Raw genomic sequence first — 19,173 nt, forward strand, 5'->3', positions numbered from 1 at the left:
GTGAAAGATTCTTAGTGAAATATACTTTTTGTTGTTGTCAGATATAAATATATTTTTCAACATAGCTAACTTTTAGGATGATATAGGCTGTCCAACAACTATCAGTGTGGGAACTGGTGAAAAATGGAGGGTGTCAAATCTGATGAAAAGGGCTGATACTCCAAAAATTCATTAATTAAATGTAAGTAAATTTTCCAGTGTTACTAAGTCAAATTTCTTGATGTTTTCATCTGTGGTTGCAGCTGTTGGAGATCCTCTGCAAGGATCGCCTTCAACAGAAATATGGCCACAGTTAAATTTTGATACCTTTCTTTTAACTGTTGAAAATATAGGTGAAATCTTCACCAACTTCAAATTAATTTCCATTCCATTGGCAATAAATCATCCAATACAAATTTATCATGAGGGAGCAGTTTTCAGCTTATCTATTTATACACACATGAATACTTTACATCACTGAATAATGAAAACTACTCCAGATGTCAAGTGTTAGTTGAGTGTGAGTTTTTGGACAAAATGTACCAGTACGAGGAAGAAGAGAGTAGTAGAAAAAAAGAACTGATTCATCAATTCAAGTGGGACCTAAGTTCTGCTGTACAGTCCAGGTTTGTCTCCAAGTGACTTCCATGCACATGAAGAGGGCTTGGGTATAATTCTGTGACTGACAAATAACTTCAAGATGCTAGTCTCATGCTGGCTGCAATCTCAGGTGGCAAATTTTATGCAAAGGGAACTTCCCAATACATTAAAACACATTATAAATACTTAAATCCGAATGATGACTATGTAGCAAAGTAATACAAATCTGAAATTTAAGATTTTTCTAATAAAACTGCTTTGATTGTTCACGATTCTTTAATTATTTCAGGATTTTATTTACAGGGATGTTACTTTTTAGATAGTGTGATATTCCTGGCTGTGGCCACCAGTACTTTATTTTGCTAGAAGCTAGCCTTGTTACAGTTTGATACATATGAAGTAATCTATGGTACAAAAGTGGAGTGAGGTACAAGTGACAGATGGTACAGAATGTACCAGTCCCATGGGAGAGTCCGCCAGTTGTACTGAATTTGCTTGTGATTGGTCGGCACATTTGGGTGCTAGGTGCCAAAACGCCTAACTTCTCTTATTGATTATTTATATAATTTTCATTGCATTTACCCAGCTTTTAGTATGACAATACCTCATGGTTACCTTACGAGTCTATCGTTTCTGTTTAATAAATTTCACTTATTTTGAGAAACATAAGAGCAACGATATTGCAACCGAAGTGCGTCACACACTTTTGGGTCGCTTTGGCGCACCTGGGAGATGAAGTACTTCGGCTGCGCTAGTCATGCTGTTTTGGGTATTCTGGAGGGCCAGACAAGTATCTCTGTTTCGGACATCCTAGAGGGTCGGACACGTATTTCAGTATCGTTCGTTACTTAGATGTCAATAGAAATAGCCACTCTGTTTTGGATGTTCTTCAGAGCCGGACATGTTATACTCTTTATCACGCATAACTTAGTTGTGAGGTAGTATGTAGTACTCACTCTGTCTAGTGCGTACTGAAGAGCCATGTTGAGCGTTGTAAGACAGTGTACGTGTGTGAATATTTGAATAATATCCCAACTGGATCCATCAATGAAAAGTGTCACCTACCATCATTGTCAATACTACAGAATTTGCCCTCTGTAGATACAGAGACTAACTTGGGCAACTGGCATCCCGCAAAAAGTACAATCACAGGTTTTAATTGACAGCATAGCAGCCTCTGCCAAAGAAGATCCCATGACCAACGAGCTGTCTTCTGCGCTGGGGACACAATTTTGGAAGACGGCATGTAGGTTTAAAGAATGGTCAGGAACTCTTGTTGAATTACTCCAGATCTGTCCAGCTTCCAGATCTGACTTCCCAAGGGACTCATAATTTATAACAGTCCATGATATTCTATCACATGCCATTCTCTTTACACATTCATACCTCTTGAGACCTGCTGATTCTATCTGTTCTCGTAAGGTCATTTTCTTTACTATCTCCTTGATCTCTACAATTATTATTGTGTCTGTTCTTGTTACTCCAAATCTGCTTCTGCAAAATTTCATTTCACATGCTTGAATCTTACTTCAACCAGTTTTCTTCATTGTTCAGTTTACAAAAGCATTTGTAATGATAGCAAAACAGTGGGATAAATAGTATTCCATTGATTTGCCATGGGTCATCTTTCTTGCACACCAAACTCCTGGACATTTCTCAGAAATGATACTGTTGTGTTGTTCTCTTACTGACTTTCTCACAATTTCTTCTACTTGTTTCCACTATACATCCAATATATTTGAAGCCATCAGCATTATTTTTCAGCTGTTCTGCTATCAATGCAAGGCCTGCGCTAATCCTCTACATCTTTCTACTCATAATCATGGTTTCATACATCCTTATTATTCCAACCACCTCTTCGCATTCATCTTACTCCACCTGAATTTCATATTTCTTATTTCTCCAATTTGTAGCTATGAAGGCTATCCAGAAAATAACCATTGTTTTGAAATAAAACATCAACAATATGGAAAAACCAAATTTTATTACATACATTTTAAAGGTACAGTCTTCAGGTATTTTCTATGTATCTGCCATTCAAATGGAGACACTTATATCGTGGCACAAGTTTTTCAATACCACCTCTGTAGAAATCTGCCACCTGCAATTGCAACCATTGGTTTATGTTGGCATGCAGTTGCACATCAGTATCAAAGTGTTGTGTAGTGAGCCATGTCTTCATTGCTGGGAGGAGGTGACAGTTGCTTGGCACCAAATACGGGCTGTATGGTGGGTGATCAAACATCGCCCATGCATAAGGCCATAGGAGCTCTCGGGTACAACTAGTCGTATGTGGACGTGCATTATTATTAAAAAACAAAATTTTTGTGCTAAATTTTGCCCGATGCTTGTTTTGTGTCACCCGCCTTAACTTCATCAGTGTCATAATCGTGAAATGATGATTTTCACAAATTTTATTGTTGATTTTTCTCAACAGTTCATCAGTCAGAAAGCTAGGCCTACCACTGCAGTCCTCATAGTGATAAATGATATCACCATTTTTAAAATCAATGTACCATTGCCTCACTTGACTTTCACTCATTATTCCTTTTCCATCCTTATCACACAGATTGTGATACATTTCAATTGGTTTGCAGTTTTTTGCCAACAAGAACCTAACCAGAGAAGGCACCTCACAAGTGGTGGAACATTCTATAGCAGCACATATTTTATAACACATCACAGAAAGCAAATCAGCAGAGATGCAGACCGCACGCTACCATTGCTGGATGTATACTGAGTGTTGGAAAGTTATGGCACCAGGATGGCAGCTGTGGCCCTGTCAACTGCTGCAACAGACTAAAAATGTCTGTTGCTTTCTGGATAGTTCTCATATTTTGTAACTTGATCTGATTTTATGTACTGATCTGATTCCAGTACCCACAATAACTGTGTCAAAAAGACTAGAACTGCTTGTTTCCAAAAGATTACAGATGTTATAAATTTCTATGCCTGCTCAAGACTAGTAATTTCACACAAATAAACCTTAAACAATTTTGTATGTCTACTTACCAAAGCCCATTACAACAAATAACATTTCTATCGCTGGTGACGAAGTCCCACGTTTGCAATGTACACTTCTGTGGCTGGTACAAAGTTTGCATATTTATGACATCACATTTCTGATAGCAATGAGGTTCTACATTTGCAATGTTCCATTGTCTGTCATTAGCATCGAGGTTCTCAGACAATTTGAACAGATCTTTACGCAGCTACACATGTAGACATTGCTTTTTTCCCATCATTCTTTCCGTATTCTTGATGCACTAATGTGTGACTCTCATTACAGTATGTCTGTCATACCTCCAACACAGCATCCCTTGTTCTGGTTTTCTTGCTATGCCTGCACCACGCACAGCTAGCCATACAATGGAAAACCTTTCCGGCAAGACACGTCCTGTGCCGCCTCCGTCTGGATGGCTCTCCAGAACTCATCAAGCAAGTGGCACCATATGTCATCGCTGGGGCACCTGCAGGGTCAGCCTCTTCCAGACACCACTGCTGCAGTTCTCTAATTCTGGAAAGGCTATGGGTGTAGACTTCTCTCATGGTCTCTGCCAGCCTCCCTGGCTCTCTGAAGGAACATCTATTCCTCATCCCTTAACCAAGTTCCAACTCTATGCTTCTTTTCTTTCTGCTCAACCGCACACTTTGGCAGGTTGAAGCACAGCGGACTCTTGTGGTGCTCCAGCCTCTTCTTTCCATGCTCCTCCATATAGTCTCCTCTGGTGGCTTTGCACATAATGGTATTCTCTGGTGCTGTACTCCCTTGCTTCCACGCTCCTATATGTTGGATCTTCTGCCAGCTTTGCACACAATGGATTCCTGTGGTGCTCACCCTATTCCATCTGTGTTCCTCCCTTGCTGTCCCTCTCTCACTTTCAATGGCTCTGCGCCATCAGCCCTGCTGCGATGAGCTACCCTGTATCTACTTTTTCTTTTCAATCTTGCTCTGCCCCTCTGCCCACTCCAGGTCACACCTGGACAGTCCACGATCTCACCAGTCGCCGAGTCCTGCATGACAGGGACCAGACTGCAGCTACCATGAGCTCCCTGCGCCTTGGGATACCCCTGCATCTGCCTGGGGGATGCACTTCTACCACGTGGACACCTGTCAGTGCTGCAGTACCCAGCATCATGTGGGCATGGCTCTCTCTCCACAAGGGTGCGGGGGCAGGTTCTATGTATTAGTTCCACAATCCACCACAGTCACAACATGCCAGTGCAAAGACGTACCACTGTCACAACATGCCACTACAAAGACATACCACCGACACAGCATGCCACGGCAATTATGTGCCATTGTCACAATGATTCCACCATCTTTTTCCACTAAGGAGAAGGGGATGCAAGATCTTCAGCTTTCATCAAGATGGCTCTGCATCTCTCATTTTCAAGGGGAAAGGTATGCCGCTTCTATGACCATTTGTTGACCACTTTGGCAACCCGACATACACCCGCCTCTGGTTGGTTGAGGGCTCCAGGCTTCCGCTGGAACTTTACTAACTTAATTGAAAATGTGTTGCACTGTGAAGTTAACATTAGGGAAAATTATTGTTTTTTCAACTACATCTCAATCATTCGGTAGTTCAGTTGTTTTACCAGTAGAGCGTCTAATTTTGTAAGATGATTCCATAGATCGCTGGTTCAAATCTGACCCAAAAGAACATTTTAACTTACTTGTAAAAAGACTCAATAGTCCTCTCATATAAAAATCTAATCACAATTACAAAACTGCACCACACTGGTCAGAAACAGAATATCATTGTTCTTCCCTTGCTATTTACAAGTAATTACATTTGCAATTGCTATTCACACACCTCACATTCAAATAGATATTTTCTAGTTAATGTGACCATACCCTTTATACTTGATTAGAAATAATGTTTTTTATCTTTATACTATCCAGCTAAAATACTTATTGTTTCAACTTTCACAGTTTTATCATCTTACATAAAGATGAAGTAAGTCTACTTCAGACACCAACGTTAGTTTACGCTCACAAACATCACAGCCCTTAATGTTTATGTTACCTGTGTGCTGTATATGCTTTATATCTCTCAGTATAACCTTATCATCGTACACCTCATTGTACTGTGGGCATATGGTGATATCTTCAATATTAGCAATGGTTTCCAAAAAAAGAGAATTGTTTGTTCACATAGTAAATGCATTTAACTTCTGTTGTCCATTTCTCAGACTAAGACTAAAGTAAAGCTAAATATAATATATCCCACAACTGAAACAACTGCTACAAACAGCTCTTGCTAACTCTATTTCTGTATTATGTGTAAAACTCTTAAAAATATATGAGCCATCCAGGGAGCAGTATCTCTGCTGAGTGTCTTCTATAGAGGAAATCAACACTACATTTTGCCAAGAATAATTTTTTTGTGCTTTGGGTCATAGCACATGACTGATAGTCGACAATCTAGTTACAAAACATGGGGATCCATTTGCAAAAGTTCAACAATTCCTTAGCTTTGACCGAGTTTCATAATATTGCAGGGAGTAGGGAAAAGAATGTCCATCGTCGCAGATATCGTTGCTCTAAATGGGTGTAACATACGCGCATCAACTTTTTCAAGGCTTGCGCTATCAGCGTTCACAGAATTCCTTTCTACTATTACTTAAAAGTTGTAATTGTTTTTTCCATTGTATAGCTTCATCTTACTCCTAATCTACCACATCTCTAGAGCATCCGCCAATAAAGGAGCATTTTCGATCATGTGACCAGATCTTGATATTTAATGATTTTTAAGTTTTAATTACATAAAAATAACAGATATTTTGTGAGAATACTGACTGTAAATGCTATTTAAATGTTGTAATCAAACAGAATAACAACAATCCAAACCATATTTTTAACACAGGAAAATAGCATATTGTTCACAGCATCATCATCAATAACCCCCGTTCTTTGTGTACTTGGTAGCCAGCACTTCTTCACGCACCAAACACCAATCACCCCAGAAATGGTTCGTGTGAGTTACAACACTGCAGATCTCAAATCCCTCCTGCACAACAAAGCAGTGACACGGTGTTGGTATTAATTACCTCTTACGACATAGAAAAAACCAACATCACTTCGGCAAAGGATAAAATTATGTGTGGAGATATAACCTCTCATAAATGTTAAATGTGAATACTTGGAGTCATTAGTGCCAGGCTTATTCCTCTAAGTAAAGGTTTTCCTACAGCTGAATAGTGTTCTGAAATGAAGTGTCATATTTATAAAAATATACCATTATTCATTTTTCTATTAGGTCATAAGGTTTATCTGATTGCTGTGTGCAGCACATAGCCAAAATAATGTATTTATGGATATTATGCCACTTAGCTCAGAAGTCACACTACCAAATCAGATGTCAAATATGATAAAAACACTTAAGCTAACCATTCAATATCATTTTCTTTTTAACTCGTTTGGGCCATCTGTGGATCATAAGTGCTTGCGTTTTTGTTGTGCTGTTGTCACCTGCCATTTCTGGTGTTCTAGGTGAAATTTAGTAATTGTTTTTTAGTTAGCATCTTGTGCTCAGTATTCCTTCATTTTCCTGCTCAATTCTGTCTTTGTGTTCCTTGGGGCATTTCCTGTTTTATTGTGGCTAACTCCCATTAGGAAAGTTAGAAAGGGTTCAGTTTTAATAGCTAAATGGTGGTCACCCCTGTTAGTCATTAAGTTTTGCCTAATATTAAGTTCTGCAAGGTTTTTCTCTATTTGCTTGATTTACAGGGATACAATGATTTTTCCACTGTTGGCTACTTTGAAGATCTTACAGGACAGCCGATGAATGTCCATTCTCCACAGATGATCACAGAAAGCCAGTAATATTCTTCTGATGACATTGGTAAGGTTTTCTTTGAGTTTGTGGAGCTCATGATTAGATTTGTACCATCGTCTCCCATCTGGTAGGGTCCTTGGCTCCACTACCCTTTGCAGGAACTCTTTTTCATATAATTTAATTCTTATTGGTATCTTCTTGGTTAGGAATAAGTACTCTGCCACATACAGGACTGACAGTCTGACTACTGTGTTACAGTGTATTAGTTTGATATTTGTTGACAGATGTTTAGAGGTGTACATTTTTCTGCAAGCATAAGATGCCCTATATATTTTGATTTTTCTTTGTTCGAGAATTACAATTTTACTGAGATAATCTGAAATCCATTCTCCAGAGTACGTTTTGGTTTCGGCTCTCTTGAGATGCTTGATAGCACTGGTTCTCATTATTCTACAGTAATGAATCCACTCTTTCCAATGTTGATCAACAGATCTATTTTCTCTGTTATTAACTGCAGTGCTTGGAGCTACAGGGCAGCCCCTAGCATCTCGTTTGCTAGATAAATCAGGTTGCGGACTCCTTATGAGAGAAGAACATTTTGGAGCTGAGCAGAACACATTACTAATACTACCATTTGATCAAATAAGGTGGAGGATTGCCACTGAAACCCTTTTTTGATTTACTCTTTTGGGTGGCAATTAATTCAAAACACAACATATTCTAATGTTTGTGTGATAATGGGAAATACTGTCAGAGGTTTGTCTGGCCATGTGTAGGACATCAAATGAAGTACAGCAATAGGGAGGAACATGCAATAGTGAAGAAAATAATTTCTAACAACTGAAAATACAGAAAAAGTGCAAGTTAAAAAAGCAATGAAATGTGTATTAGTTACTTTACACTTTCAAGAAATTTTTTGCTTTCGTGTTTCCCACTCTTTCTTCAAACTGTCTAGTATGCTTGTCTCATACTAAGTATTCATAAAAAATGCTAAATTTTAAATCATGCACACTAACCAAAACTAATAAAATGTTTACACAATCAAATGTTAAAAGAGCAAGTTGGCCATTTTGAAAGGAAACAAGGTTTTCCTTTCAATAATATTGGGCTAATCTATATCGCATTAAACTTCCTGTGTAATAATTGGCATAAGCAGCGTGTAACACTGGAAACTGCGATAATTTTTTACCTATGAAGGTCATGCACTTAACTAAGCAATAATGTGAGTTAGTGGCTTGCATGGTTAACTATGTAACACAAATTAATTTCATATCAAATTTTAAATAAACAGAAGTGGGAAAGTTAGAGTTGTAAAGCATATGATGGTGGCAGTTATACTGAATATTTAGAAGATTCATTAGGTGAGAAGCAATGAAGGGATCAAGAGCATTATATCCATGCTATTAGACAAGCAAGATCACAGTATGGAACTGTTACTAACCAGCAGGTTGAATAGGTTCATCACTTGATTCTGCATCTCCGGTCTGAGCGTTGGAGGTAGACAAAACTGAAAGTACCATGCCTAATGTTACCTTCAATCTTCAGTGAAATTACAGAAGCTATTTATAATATGAATATTTCATGAAATATGTATCTCTTGTCTTATGGCAGTAACACAAATTTATAGTATATAATAAGCACTGTCCCACAGTAAAATTAAGAATATAAAATAAAAACTTCAGGACTTCACCGATGTGTGCCACAGCAAGGGCTGTCAGTATGTATATTTAATATGTTCATTGATTTCAAAGAGAAGGTATATGATTAGAAACATAATCTTGTTTTAGGGAATGATTCATATATAACACGGCAATAACACTGACAACCCACACACCTGATTTTACGAAATAAATTGAACCTAAAGAACATCTCTACAGAAATTTGAGCATAATAGATGCCAGAATGACATAAGATGATACCAGATAACCATAACTACAAGTAATATCAATTACACTCATACCGTATGATTATAACATTAACATATAAAATGCTCACTCAGTGTTACCAATCTAACTAAAGACTACCAGTCAAAATTACTTTCTTGAATTCAACTACAGCAAAAATACAAATACAATTTACACCAAATTACAGCCCAGTTATCCCACAAATACAGTAGAACAACAAGAAAGAAATACAGTCATCTGTTTATACTCCTTCATTCCACACAATAGCTAAAAAAAAGAGAATAGTGCAAACACATGTAAGTAAAATCAGAGAAATATTACATACAAAAGTCTTCTGACCACAATCTAAAATAAAAGAGTTCCTGAACATACCAGGGATATACAATGAATGTGGCCACCAATATATCTGACAAATGCAGCACTGTATCTCAAAATACTGTGGAGAACACATCAGGTGAGTGATGAACACATCAGAGCTGGGACATACAGAGAAATCAGCAGTGGCAGAGCACACTTTTAACTTTGAGAACGCCACATTGCTATGGTGAGCAACAGTACTAGGGCACCATTCAAATGGTTCAAATGGCTCTGAGCACTATGGGACTTAACATCTGTGATCATCAGTCCCCTAGAACTTAGAACTACTTAAACCTAAATAACCTAAGGACATCACACACATCCATGCCCAAGGCAGGATTCGAACCTGCGACCGTAGCAGTCCCGCGGTTCCGGACTGAGCGCCTAGAACCGCTAGACCACTGCAGCCGGCTAGGGCACCATTATTAAGGAATCCTTAGAAGTACAGATTCCAGCAATGTCCAGCATGCAAGGTGCATCTGGAATGCCCATGCAGAAATTGAAGCACAGCCTCCAGTCAACCTGCCATTCCCATTACTGCACCCCCACCCTCTCCAAGTGGACCAGCAACAAAGGACCCTGCTGCTCACACCCATATGGAAGAGGCACACCACTAGTAAAAATACTGGAACCTATGCAAATCTTGACAGTTCACCAGAAGATGATGAGTGTGATGATCACCGAAATGTTACGGTATCTTAACATTATTACCCGGCTGGAAAACAGAGCATGTGATCAGTAGCATACAACAGGAAAGTCAGTATTCACACTATTCTCAATGCTCATCTGAAATATCTGAAGCATTTGAAAACATTTCACATGATGAGGATTATTACATGCACACAACTTTAAATTATTTGAGTGCTGTGTATATCCTGTTCCTAAAAGTGCTTTTGTCATCCTGTGTCAGCATTCAGTGATACATGTATAAATTGAGGCAGTGCACCAGTAAAATTTTGAATAAGTTGGAGCACACTTTGAATAAGTTGGAACACACTTATTTGCACTTCTTTTACTTCTGTATCCTATTGTAACACTCTAAAAATCTATAACAATGGAAAATCCAAGATGGAATGTAACAGGATAGTTGCTACTCACCACAAAGCGGAGATGCTGAGTCACAGAAAGGCACAACAAAAAGACTGTCGGAAAGTCAGCTTTCGGCCTACAAGGCCTTTGTCAAAAAAAGACAACACATATACACACACACACACACACACACACATATATATGCATGCACGCGCGGGTGCACCTATGCAAACGCAACTCTCACGCACTGGGTTGCATTTGCCTGTGTGTGTGTGTGTGTGTGTGTGTGTGTGTGTAATTTTGACAAAGTCCTTAGATTCTTCTTGTTGTGCCTTTCTGCGACTCAGCATCTCCGCTATATGGTGACTAGCAACTCACCTTTTCATTATACTGTTAAAACTAGAGACATTTCTTTCTGGTTTACTCTACTTTTTTTTTTTAAATAAAAGAAAGGAAAAAAAAAATTTGCAAGAAGGAGTTGGAAGAACTTTGTTTCACAACAGTCAAACTGATTTACTTCTGAGGTCACTGTACAGGTTCCATGTTATTGCCTGAGTCATACTTTTTTATATCCTGTATAACTACTGCACATTTCATGGTATGAGAGATTTGTGATAAATTCCAGTGGTCCCCGAATAATGAAGTTTGTCTACAGTCCAATGCAAAAAGATAAGCAATGTTGAAAACTAAGCAGAATTTTATGTACTGTGGAGCACTTTCATGTACAAGCTTCAATTAGCCATATATTCAGTCACTTTATCCAAATATAATATCTTGTTCCTGCACTACATAGCCATTATACATACTATTGTTTTTTTCCCCTTTTAGTTCTCTCTCATTAACTCTTCCCGCATGATACTCTTTTGAGATTTTATGTAAATTAACAAACATTAATTAGAACATATGAAACCAAATCCCTTTTGAGAAAATAGTGAGCAAAAACATTTATTTCTGTACATGAAAATAATCTTGGCCATCAGAATGTAGTATTCATGCTGCTTCAATGAGCCTCTAGGCACATTTCTCCTCAAATGGCGACTAAATCAGCAGATTTCAATCAAATATTTGTACCAACAATAACCCATTTTTGTTGTAAAACAATACTTTTGTGCAGAAGCACCATTTATCAGAGCATGAAGTTTTTATCTACTTAAAGGTTGGTTTCAACAGCCACAGTTCTTTAATACACACTTCCCTATTGGAGGTAATATGCTATTGCCTTCTTCTGAACTTTAAGCTGATATATGCAGTCAGTTATATGAAGGCCTTAGCTTAATGCTAACTATGAATCCCAGTGGAATTTGGCATTTTGGTGTGATAAGTGACAGACTGAGGACTGAATAGATATTACCTGTGATCAAACATCCCTGTACAGTGCCAGAACGTAAACAATCCGCTCTCTTGTACAACAGATTAGCACAATTTAAAAGCAATCTCCATTTAGCTTCTCCCAATAAGTCCACTGACAGGTGGTGATGTATCGAAAGATTCTTTGTTGTGACATAAATACAATAACACAATTATAGAAATAATATAATGACACTTTTCTATTCCTTTGTCACAAAAGGACACCTGTTAATTTGGATTTATTTCTTTGTATTGTTCACACTGACATCAATGTTTGTGTGTGACTGATTCCTTCCACATATATTCATTTTTATTTATGAATTAAATGTTGTCTTCATTGAACTGATGATGTTTTGATACATATGTGATGATGCTCAAGTATCTACACATTATTCAGCCATTTTGGTATTACGTGCTGCTGGGAACCTCATGAACATCGACTCTGTAGATGTATTTTCCAATTGCATATTAATGTCTTTAAATTATGTTCTGGCCATACTCTGTCCTTACTTAGCTGTAGAAAAGGACCAGTGATACTTTCTATGCAGTATTCACCATCAATTGCTGGGACATCCATTTTCTTTCTCCAATTGTGGTACATATACATGGCTGTAAATACCTGAACAACACCCAGCCTCAAATACTACAAGTGTCTATGTAGCACAACTTAATCACAATAGTAGTTTACTTTTTGTCCATGGACAAACTAAACTTGCAACAGCTTGCTGAGACTACATTCAGCTTTATATGTAACTTGAAGGCTCTGTAGTAGACTCTGAAAAAGTGGCTATGTTATACTGCAGGTGTCAGCAGAAAGAGAAAATGTCATTTTCTGCACTGGAAAAGAGAAATAAAGGTTTGAAATTTCAAATCCAAAAAGATGTCGTTTCCAGAAGCTGAAACATTCTTGACCTCTATGTGACGCAATAGAGTGAAACATGTAGTCCCAGAGTTACGAATTCAGCAAGTCGTGGCATGGACACATAATAAGATGTCAAGCTGGAAGGTCAGGACCATCTTTGGTCAATGCTAGCCTGTTAAAAGTCAGTTCTACAGTACAATTTGAAGGTAATTTCAGGATGTTTCCCATTTTCATTTAGTTGAGTGTTGGGTCTGGTGTATAATTTATATAAAGTATTCAAAATGTAGTTGTGAAGACATATTTGGTTGGTTGAATTTAAAAAATTTGAGATATTTAGGGTGGCGAGCACCAAACTAGTATAAATTACTCTTGTAGTAACTCTTCTTTAGTCTGAACTACTTTAGTATATTACTTCTGTAGTAATATACTCTTTTAGTAACTGTTGGAGAGCTCAATTTCCATTTACTTATTTAGTCGTAACTAAAGTAGTAACGCCTTTTTACTAAAGAAGTTAGCCATTTCTGCACACTGCTGGCACGTGACTTTACATTCCCTCTCAGAAAATATTGATTGTTGGCAGACATTACTGCATCACCTTTTGTGTCATTTATGTTCATTGCTATAATTTTAGAAGCTAGAAAGAATTATTAAATTGAATTATTAAAATTGGAAAATCTAAATGTTATTGCACTAATCAATGAAAATATCTGTGTGTTGCGAAAAAGAAAAGTACTATTAATAGTTGAATCTATTGTTAACCCCACCATCTACAGCTAGCATCGTCCATTGTTGGTTGGTGACACGTATTAATTTAAGTGCCAGTTTGAGATATGAGCTAGCAGCAACATGGAGGTAGCCAAAAAACATTCAAGAAACATACCAGAAAATGAGAAAGGGCAGTTTGCTGAAATAATGAAAAAATGCAAAACTACTACTGAATTTAAAAAGCATGATGTCAACATGCTAAAAAGGATGCTTGAGAAAAAATACACGTTGAATACAATGCAGAAGCTCTTACACAAAGATCACAAGAGCAGCTTGGAGTAATTTGGAAGGATAATAAAGCAAAAGCTAAGAAAATGAAAGCTAAATGTAATCAAGAACAATTTCAAACTGGTGGTGGGGTAGGTGAGATGAGGATCAACAATGTAAGCCAAATGGTTGATGACATGATCCCACAAGTTTTCGAGGGGATAGCTGGAGTTAACAACAATGACACATCTGAAGATAATGTGACACTTTCAAGCAACTTCAATGATGATAACTGCCCTGAAGGTAGCAATGAAACTGCTGAAGGTGGAACTTTATCTCATTGTCACGAACCTCGGCCTGCATTCTCTGGTGGGAGCTTATCAGAAAATGCACCCAGCAAAGGAGGGAGAGAACATGTGGTTGTAGTGAACAACTGAGAGTTGTTGAAAAAAGCAGACGAGCTTCAGTCCATAGAAATCCCTTTCGTATGAGAAGAATACAATGCAAAAATGTTATTAACAGAAAGACAAAAAGGAATCATGGAAGAAGGGTATCTTAAGATATGGAAATTATGAATAAGTTCAAGCACATAATGGAGCAAACTTCAGGTTCCAGTTCTGCAGCCAATGTGTTCGAGAAATTTGGGTTTTTGTGAACAAATAAGAAAATATTCATATTTATGAAACATCTTTTATTTCTTTGATACTTTTTCAGATGGTTAATATGTTCTTATTTCTTGTATGGCATAATATTTGTGTTTATCATTTCAGCATCGATATTAATTTTTCTTAGTAAATTCTTAAATTCTAATATTTATTTGAATTTGCAATATTATTTTATAAGTTTTTATTTTTGTAAATAATCGAAACACTGTATGACTTATTTTTATACCCAATTAAGAAATAAAATGAGAATGTTAAACCCCTAGCAAAAAAATTAAGGAAAAAGGAAAAGAAGAACATAACTATAAATTTACACATAAATAAAATGAGTAACTTTTCACTGCAGTAGTGACAGTCCGGTGGCTTATTTATTCATTTAAGAAGGAAAAGTCTTTACACTAACTTCTAATTTTACTAGCAAACTAGGTACAATTTTAATTAAAGTAAGTAAATATAATAGACCTTCTGACAGCTTGGCCTGCAGCATCTACTTCTGGCTGAAATGCACATTGTTCAATGTCATTCACCTCCACAGCTTCAGAGTGAAACACATCTCTAACTTCTATTCCAAAGTTGTGTAGAACTGCAGCAGCCACAATAACATTCCCACACTTTTTGGTTTAAATCACATTGTTTTAGTGAGAATTTGGAAACGTTTCTTCCAAACAATGAACACTCACTCTATTACACATATGGTAGCAATATGGGCTCTATTGTAGCCCTTTCAGCTCCTGTGTGGGCTCAGAACACTCGCGTCATAAGATGTTTGAAGAGAGCATATCCACTAAGTCCAACAAGCAACCCATTATACTGTCCATTTTCAAATTCTGTAGCAACTCTACTGTTGTCCCAAATGCATGCATCGTGTGTGGAACCCGGACAATGGCTTACCACATTCAGAATCTTCACATTGGCATCAAAGATAATTTGTATATTGATAGAAAACAAATTCTTGTCATTTCTGTGTAGTTCTGTTTGTGCTCCAGAAGGACAAAGTAAGTGTAAATGTACACAATCTATGGCCCCTGTGACATTTAGGCATCCACCAGTTCGACAGAATTCCCTTTTGTTCTTCAATATATTTTCTTGGCTCTGTGGCGTGGACACACACAGTGGCTTTAAGGCAATTAAACGGTTTATCACACTGTTACAAGCTCTTCCAGCAGTAGTACAATGGGTATTAATGAGATCCCCTGCTACGATTTGATAAGTATCTGTGTGAAAGATTCGCAGTCCACAAAGAAGTTGCAGCCTAGGAGACAAAGCACAGTTCCTGTCAGAATTATGCTGCAGTAACGGCTCCAGCATACCCATCAGCAACTCAAAAGATTCCTTACGAAACCTAAAACACCCTTTGAAATCACTGTCGCTATACATCACAAATGGGTCTCTTCTGTCCATTGCGACCCTCATTCTTGGGATGTTCACCTCTTCCCTCACCTCCAGATATTCTTCGAAGTCCAGGTAATCCATAGAATTCGAAACTTAAAACACAGAACTCAAAGATCGCACCTTAGTCTCTTGCTTTACTCCTACTACTGCCTACGTGTAAACTTTGGCCTTAATTCCTCCTGAAGTTACTAACGCACTCTTCAATGGTGCTCTCTGCCAGTAACAGAGTAAATAAATTCACTCCTGGAGTAATTTATTCCTTTAGTTCAATACCATCAACTGGAAGTGCTAATTTCCTTCCCTCTTAGTAATTTACTACTTTAGTTTCACTTACTCCTGGTTGGTACTCGCCACCCTTAATGTCAGTCCTAACTGCACCTAGCTGTCCACCCCCCTCTTGACCCTGTCCTTGCACACTCCCACAAGGAGCACTTTACCGTCCCCCACCCCTCCCCTGCTATTCCTTCCTCTCCCTGCCCCAGCCTCCTCCTCACCCCCACCACCTGGGTGCCTCTCCTACCACGCACTGCTACTCGCAGTCTAGCTTCGGCTGCCAGAGGCTGTGGTCGTGTGTGTGCGTGGGGTGGGGGGGGGGCCATGTGCACACGTTTTTCTATTTTCGACAAAGGATTTGCTGGCCAAAAGGTCACTTTCAGACAGAATTTTTGTTGTGCCTATCTGTGACTCAATATCTCTGCTATATTGTGAGTAGCAATTATCCTTTTTATAATATTGTTACATTCTATCCTGGATTTTCCACTGTTTCATTTTGGCTTAAACTTTAGACAGATTATTGACAATTCCTGAAGTACACTGGCTACTCATACTGTCAAAATTAACAATTTTTGTACTAAAAATGTAATGTTGCTCATTTCTGGGACACTTTAGTGTAGCTTCTTGGCTCCTGCTGACAACTCTCTGCTTCTTAATTTTTACCCAAGGCTTTTCCAACTCTGGCCTTTGGGGCATGGGCACCTGCGAGTACCTGTCAGCTCACCTGCAGGCTGGTATAGGCTACCCACAGGCCGTACCACTGCAAGGCATTCACATCTTGTTCTGTTGAATATGTAAGTCATTTGTGTACCCCATCCATGGGCAAATGGCCAAGGTACATAGTCGCGTAATCTATGGCACGACTGTGATTGTATCAGCTTTTTGCCCATTCCTACTCACCCTCTGGCCATGGGCACCCAGATTCCCTAGCACATGCACTCAGGCTAGAACAGCCTGCTTTAAGCCATACTGCAACTAGTTGCAACAGAAATCAAAATTTGACACAGGAACCTTTTGTAATATCGGAACTGCAGACTAGTTTCAGAAATGAATAGGTTGTTAAAGAAACAAGATTCAAAGGATAAGAGAATACTCTAAAGGCAATCCTGTGGAACTGTTTATCAATTTTTGGTGAAATCACTTTTCCAACATTTTGAACAGACATCTTTTTCTATTTTTCAACTTGTACGAAAATCTTTTTAAGGTAAGCAATATTGACAAACATAGTAAAAGTGTCAAACAGCATCAACCAAAACCAAATATGTCTAATTTCAAATTTCATCACTGGTGTGTTATTGGCATCCTTAACCATTTTAAATGACGCAATATAGATATTCAGACAGTTTGTCAAATGTGTACTGTAACTGTCTGATATGTAAATCCCAAATTTACATACGAATGTCATCTGCAGCCAATTAAAGCTTGTTAGCATGGTAAGCATAAAAATACATATCAAAATATAGTTAAGAGCTAAAACAACTCCATGAATGTGATATTTTACTAATTTTAAACTGATTCATCCACAGTTTAAATGGATTGTCTCCCAGTAAATCATCAACACTTTTCAAGCATGGATAGCATTCAACGTTTCAGCTTACTTTTAATAAATATCTGTATCCACCGGTACATCTTCAAGTGCAGTCTCACAATATAGCCCTACACTCTTTTTGTACATATCTTGAAAATCTCCTGAATATGAATACACAGTTCGATGAACAGTGCCATGTTGTCAGTTTCACTTAAAACAGGATACCGTGTAATGTTGTTTTGTTGTACTGGTGGGCTAAACAACCACTACAGAAGAAATTTACTAAATACTGTATCAATTGAAATCAAGACTGTATCTGTGTATACTGATTGACATTGACAATTAAGGAACATGAATAATAACAAAGTGAAAAGGGGTTACTTACGACATTTGAAGTTACTCAGCATCGTACAATATGTATAAAAAGAAGTTTATTTTGGTGTAGAAGTGAAGCCAGGCTGGAAGTCCCAGAACAGGTCTCATCTACTGAAATTGATTTCTATTTTCCACTCTTATCCCTGAATACATTGCCTTATACACACACCAAAAAAAGTTTTGCATCACCCCGGTTCCCAGAAGTCCTGAACATAGATGTTGATTGTGGATATTGTATCACAGACACAGTCCCTTTTACTGTTCAGAGACGTCACAAAATCCGCCCAAAGATGTAAATCACCATGCATGAGCAGCACCTATTAGGCGGAGGGGGTCCCCCGATCAGTCCCAGTCATTCCACCAGGAAGGAGTTACACGGCTTGTGTTGTCTGTAGTTCAACCATGCCTAGACAGTGAATACCACGGTTCGATAGTGTTCGCATTGTTACTCTGTGCCAGGAAGGCCTCTCAACAACGGAAGTGTCTAGGTGTCTCGGAGTGAACCAAAGCGATGTTGTTCAGATGTGGAGGAGATACAGAGAGACAGGAACTGTTGATGACATACCTCGCTCAGGCCACCCATGGGCTGCTAATGCAGTGAATGACCGCTACCTACAGATTATGGTTTGGAAGGAACACTGTGACAGCAACGCCACTATGTTGAATAATGTTTTTCGTGCAGCCACAGGATGTCATGTTACGAATCAAACTGTGTGCAACAGGCTGCATGATGCGCAACTTCACTCCCGACGTCCATGGCAATGTCTATCTTTGCAACCATGACACCATGCAGCACGGTACAGATGGGCTCAACAACATGCCGAATGGACCGCTCTTGACTGGCATCACATTCTTTTTACCAATGAGTGTCGCATATGCCTTCAACCAGACAATCATTGGAGACGTGTTTGGAGGCAACCCAGTCAGGCTGAAAACTTCAGACACACTGTCCCGTGAGTGCAGCTAGGTGGAGGTTCCCTGCCGTTTTGGGGTGGCATTTTGTGTGGCTGACATACACCATTGGTGGTCATGGAAGGTGCTGTAACGGCTGTACAATACGTGAATGCCGCCCTCCGACTGACAGTGTAACCATATCGGCAGTATATTG

The 19,173-nt window shown here is 38.5% G+C and overlaps 1 protein-coding gene across 2 annotated transcripts in view; it reads right to left on the bottom strand.

Moving 5' to 3' along the window:
* LOC124625776 (peregrin) overlaps positions 1 to 19,173 on the bottom strand; it is a 260,021-nt gene that overhangs the window by 99,675 nt on the left and 141,173 nt on the right. For both annotated transcript variants that reach the window (XM_047149217.1, XM_047149216.1), the window contains exon 15: positions 8,806 to 8,871. In XM_047149217.1, the coding sequence (XP_047005173.1) occupies positions 8,806 to 8,871 (66 nt within the window). The remainder of the gene's footprint in view (positions 1 to 8,805; positions 8,872 to 19,173) is intronic.

Source organism: Schistocerca americana, chromosome 8 (genome assembly GCF_021461395.2).
Source record: "Schistocerca americana isolate TAMUIC-IGC-003095 chromosome 8, iqSchAmer2.1, whole genome shotgun sequence".
Classification (NCBI taxonomy): domain Eukaryota; kingdom Metazoa; phylum Arthropoda; class Insecta; order Orthoptera; family Acrididae; genus Schistocerca; species Schistocerca americana.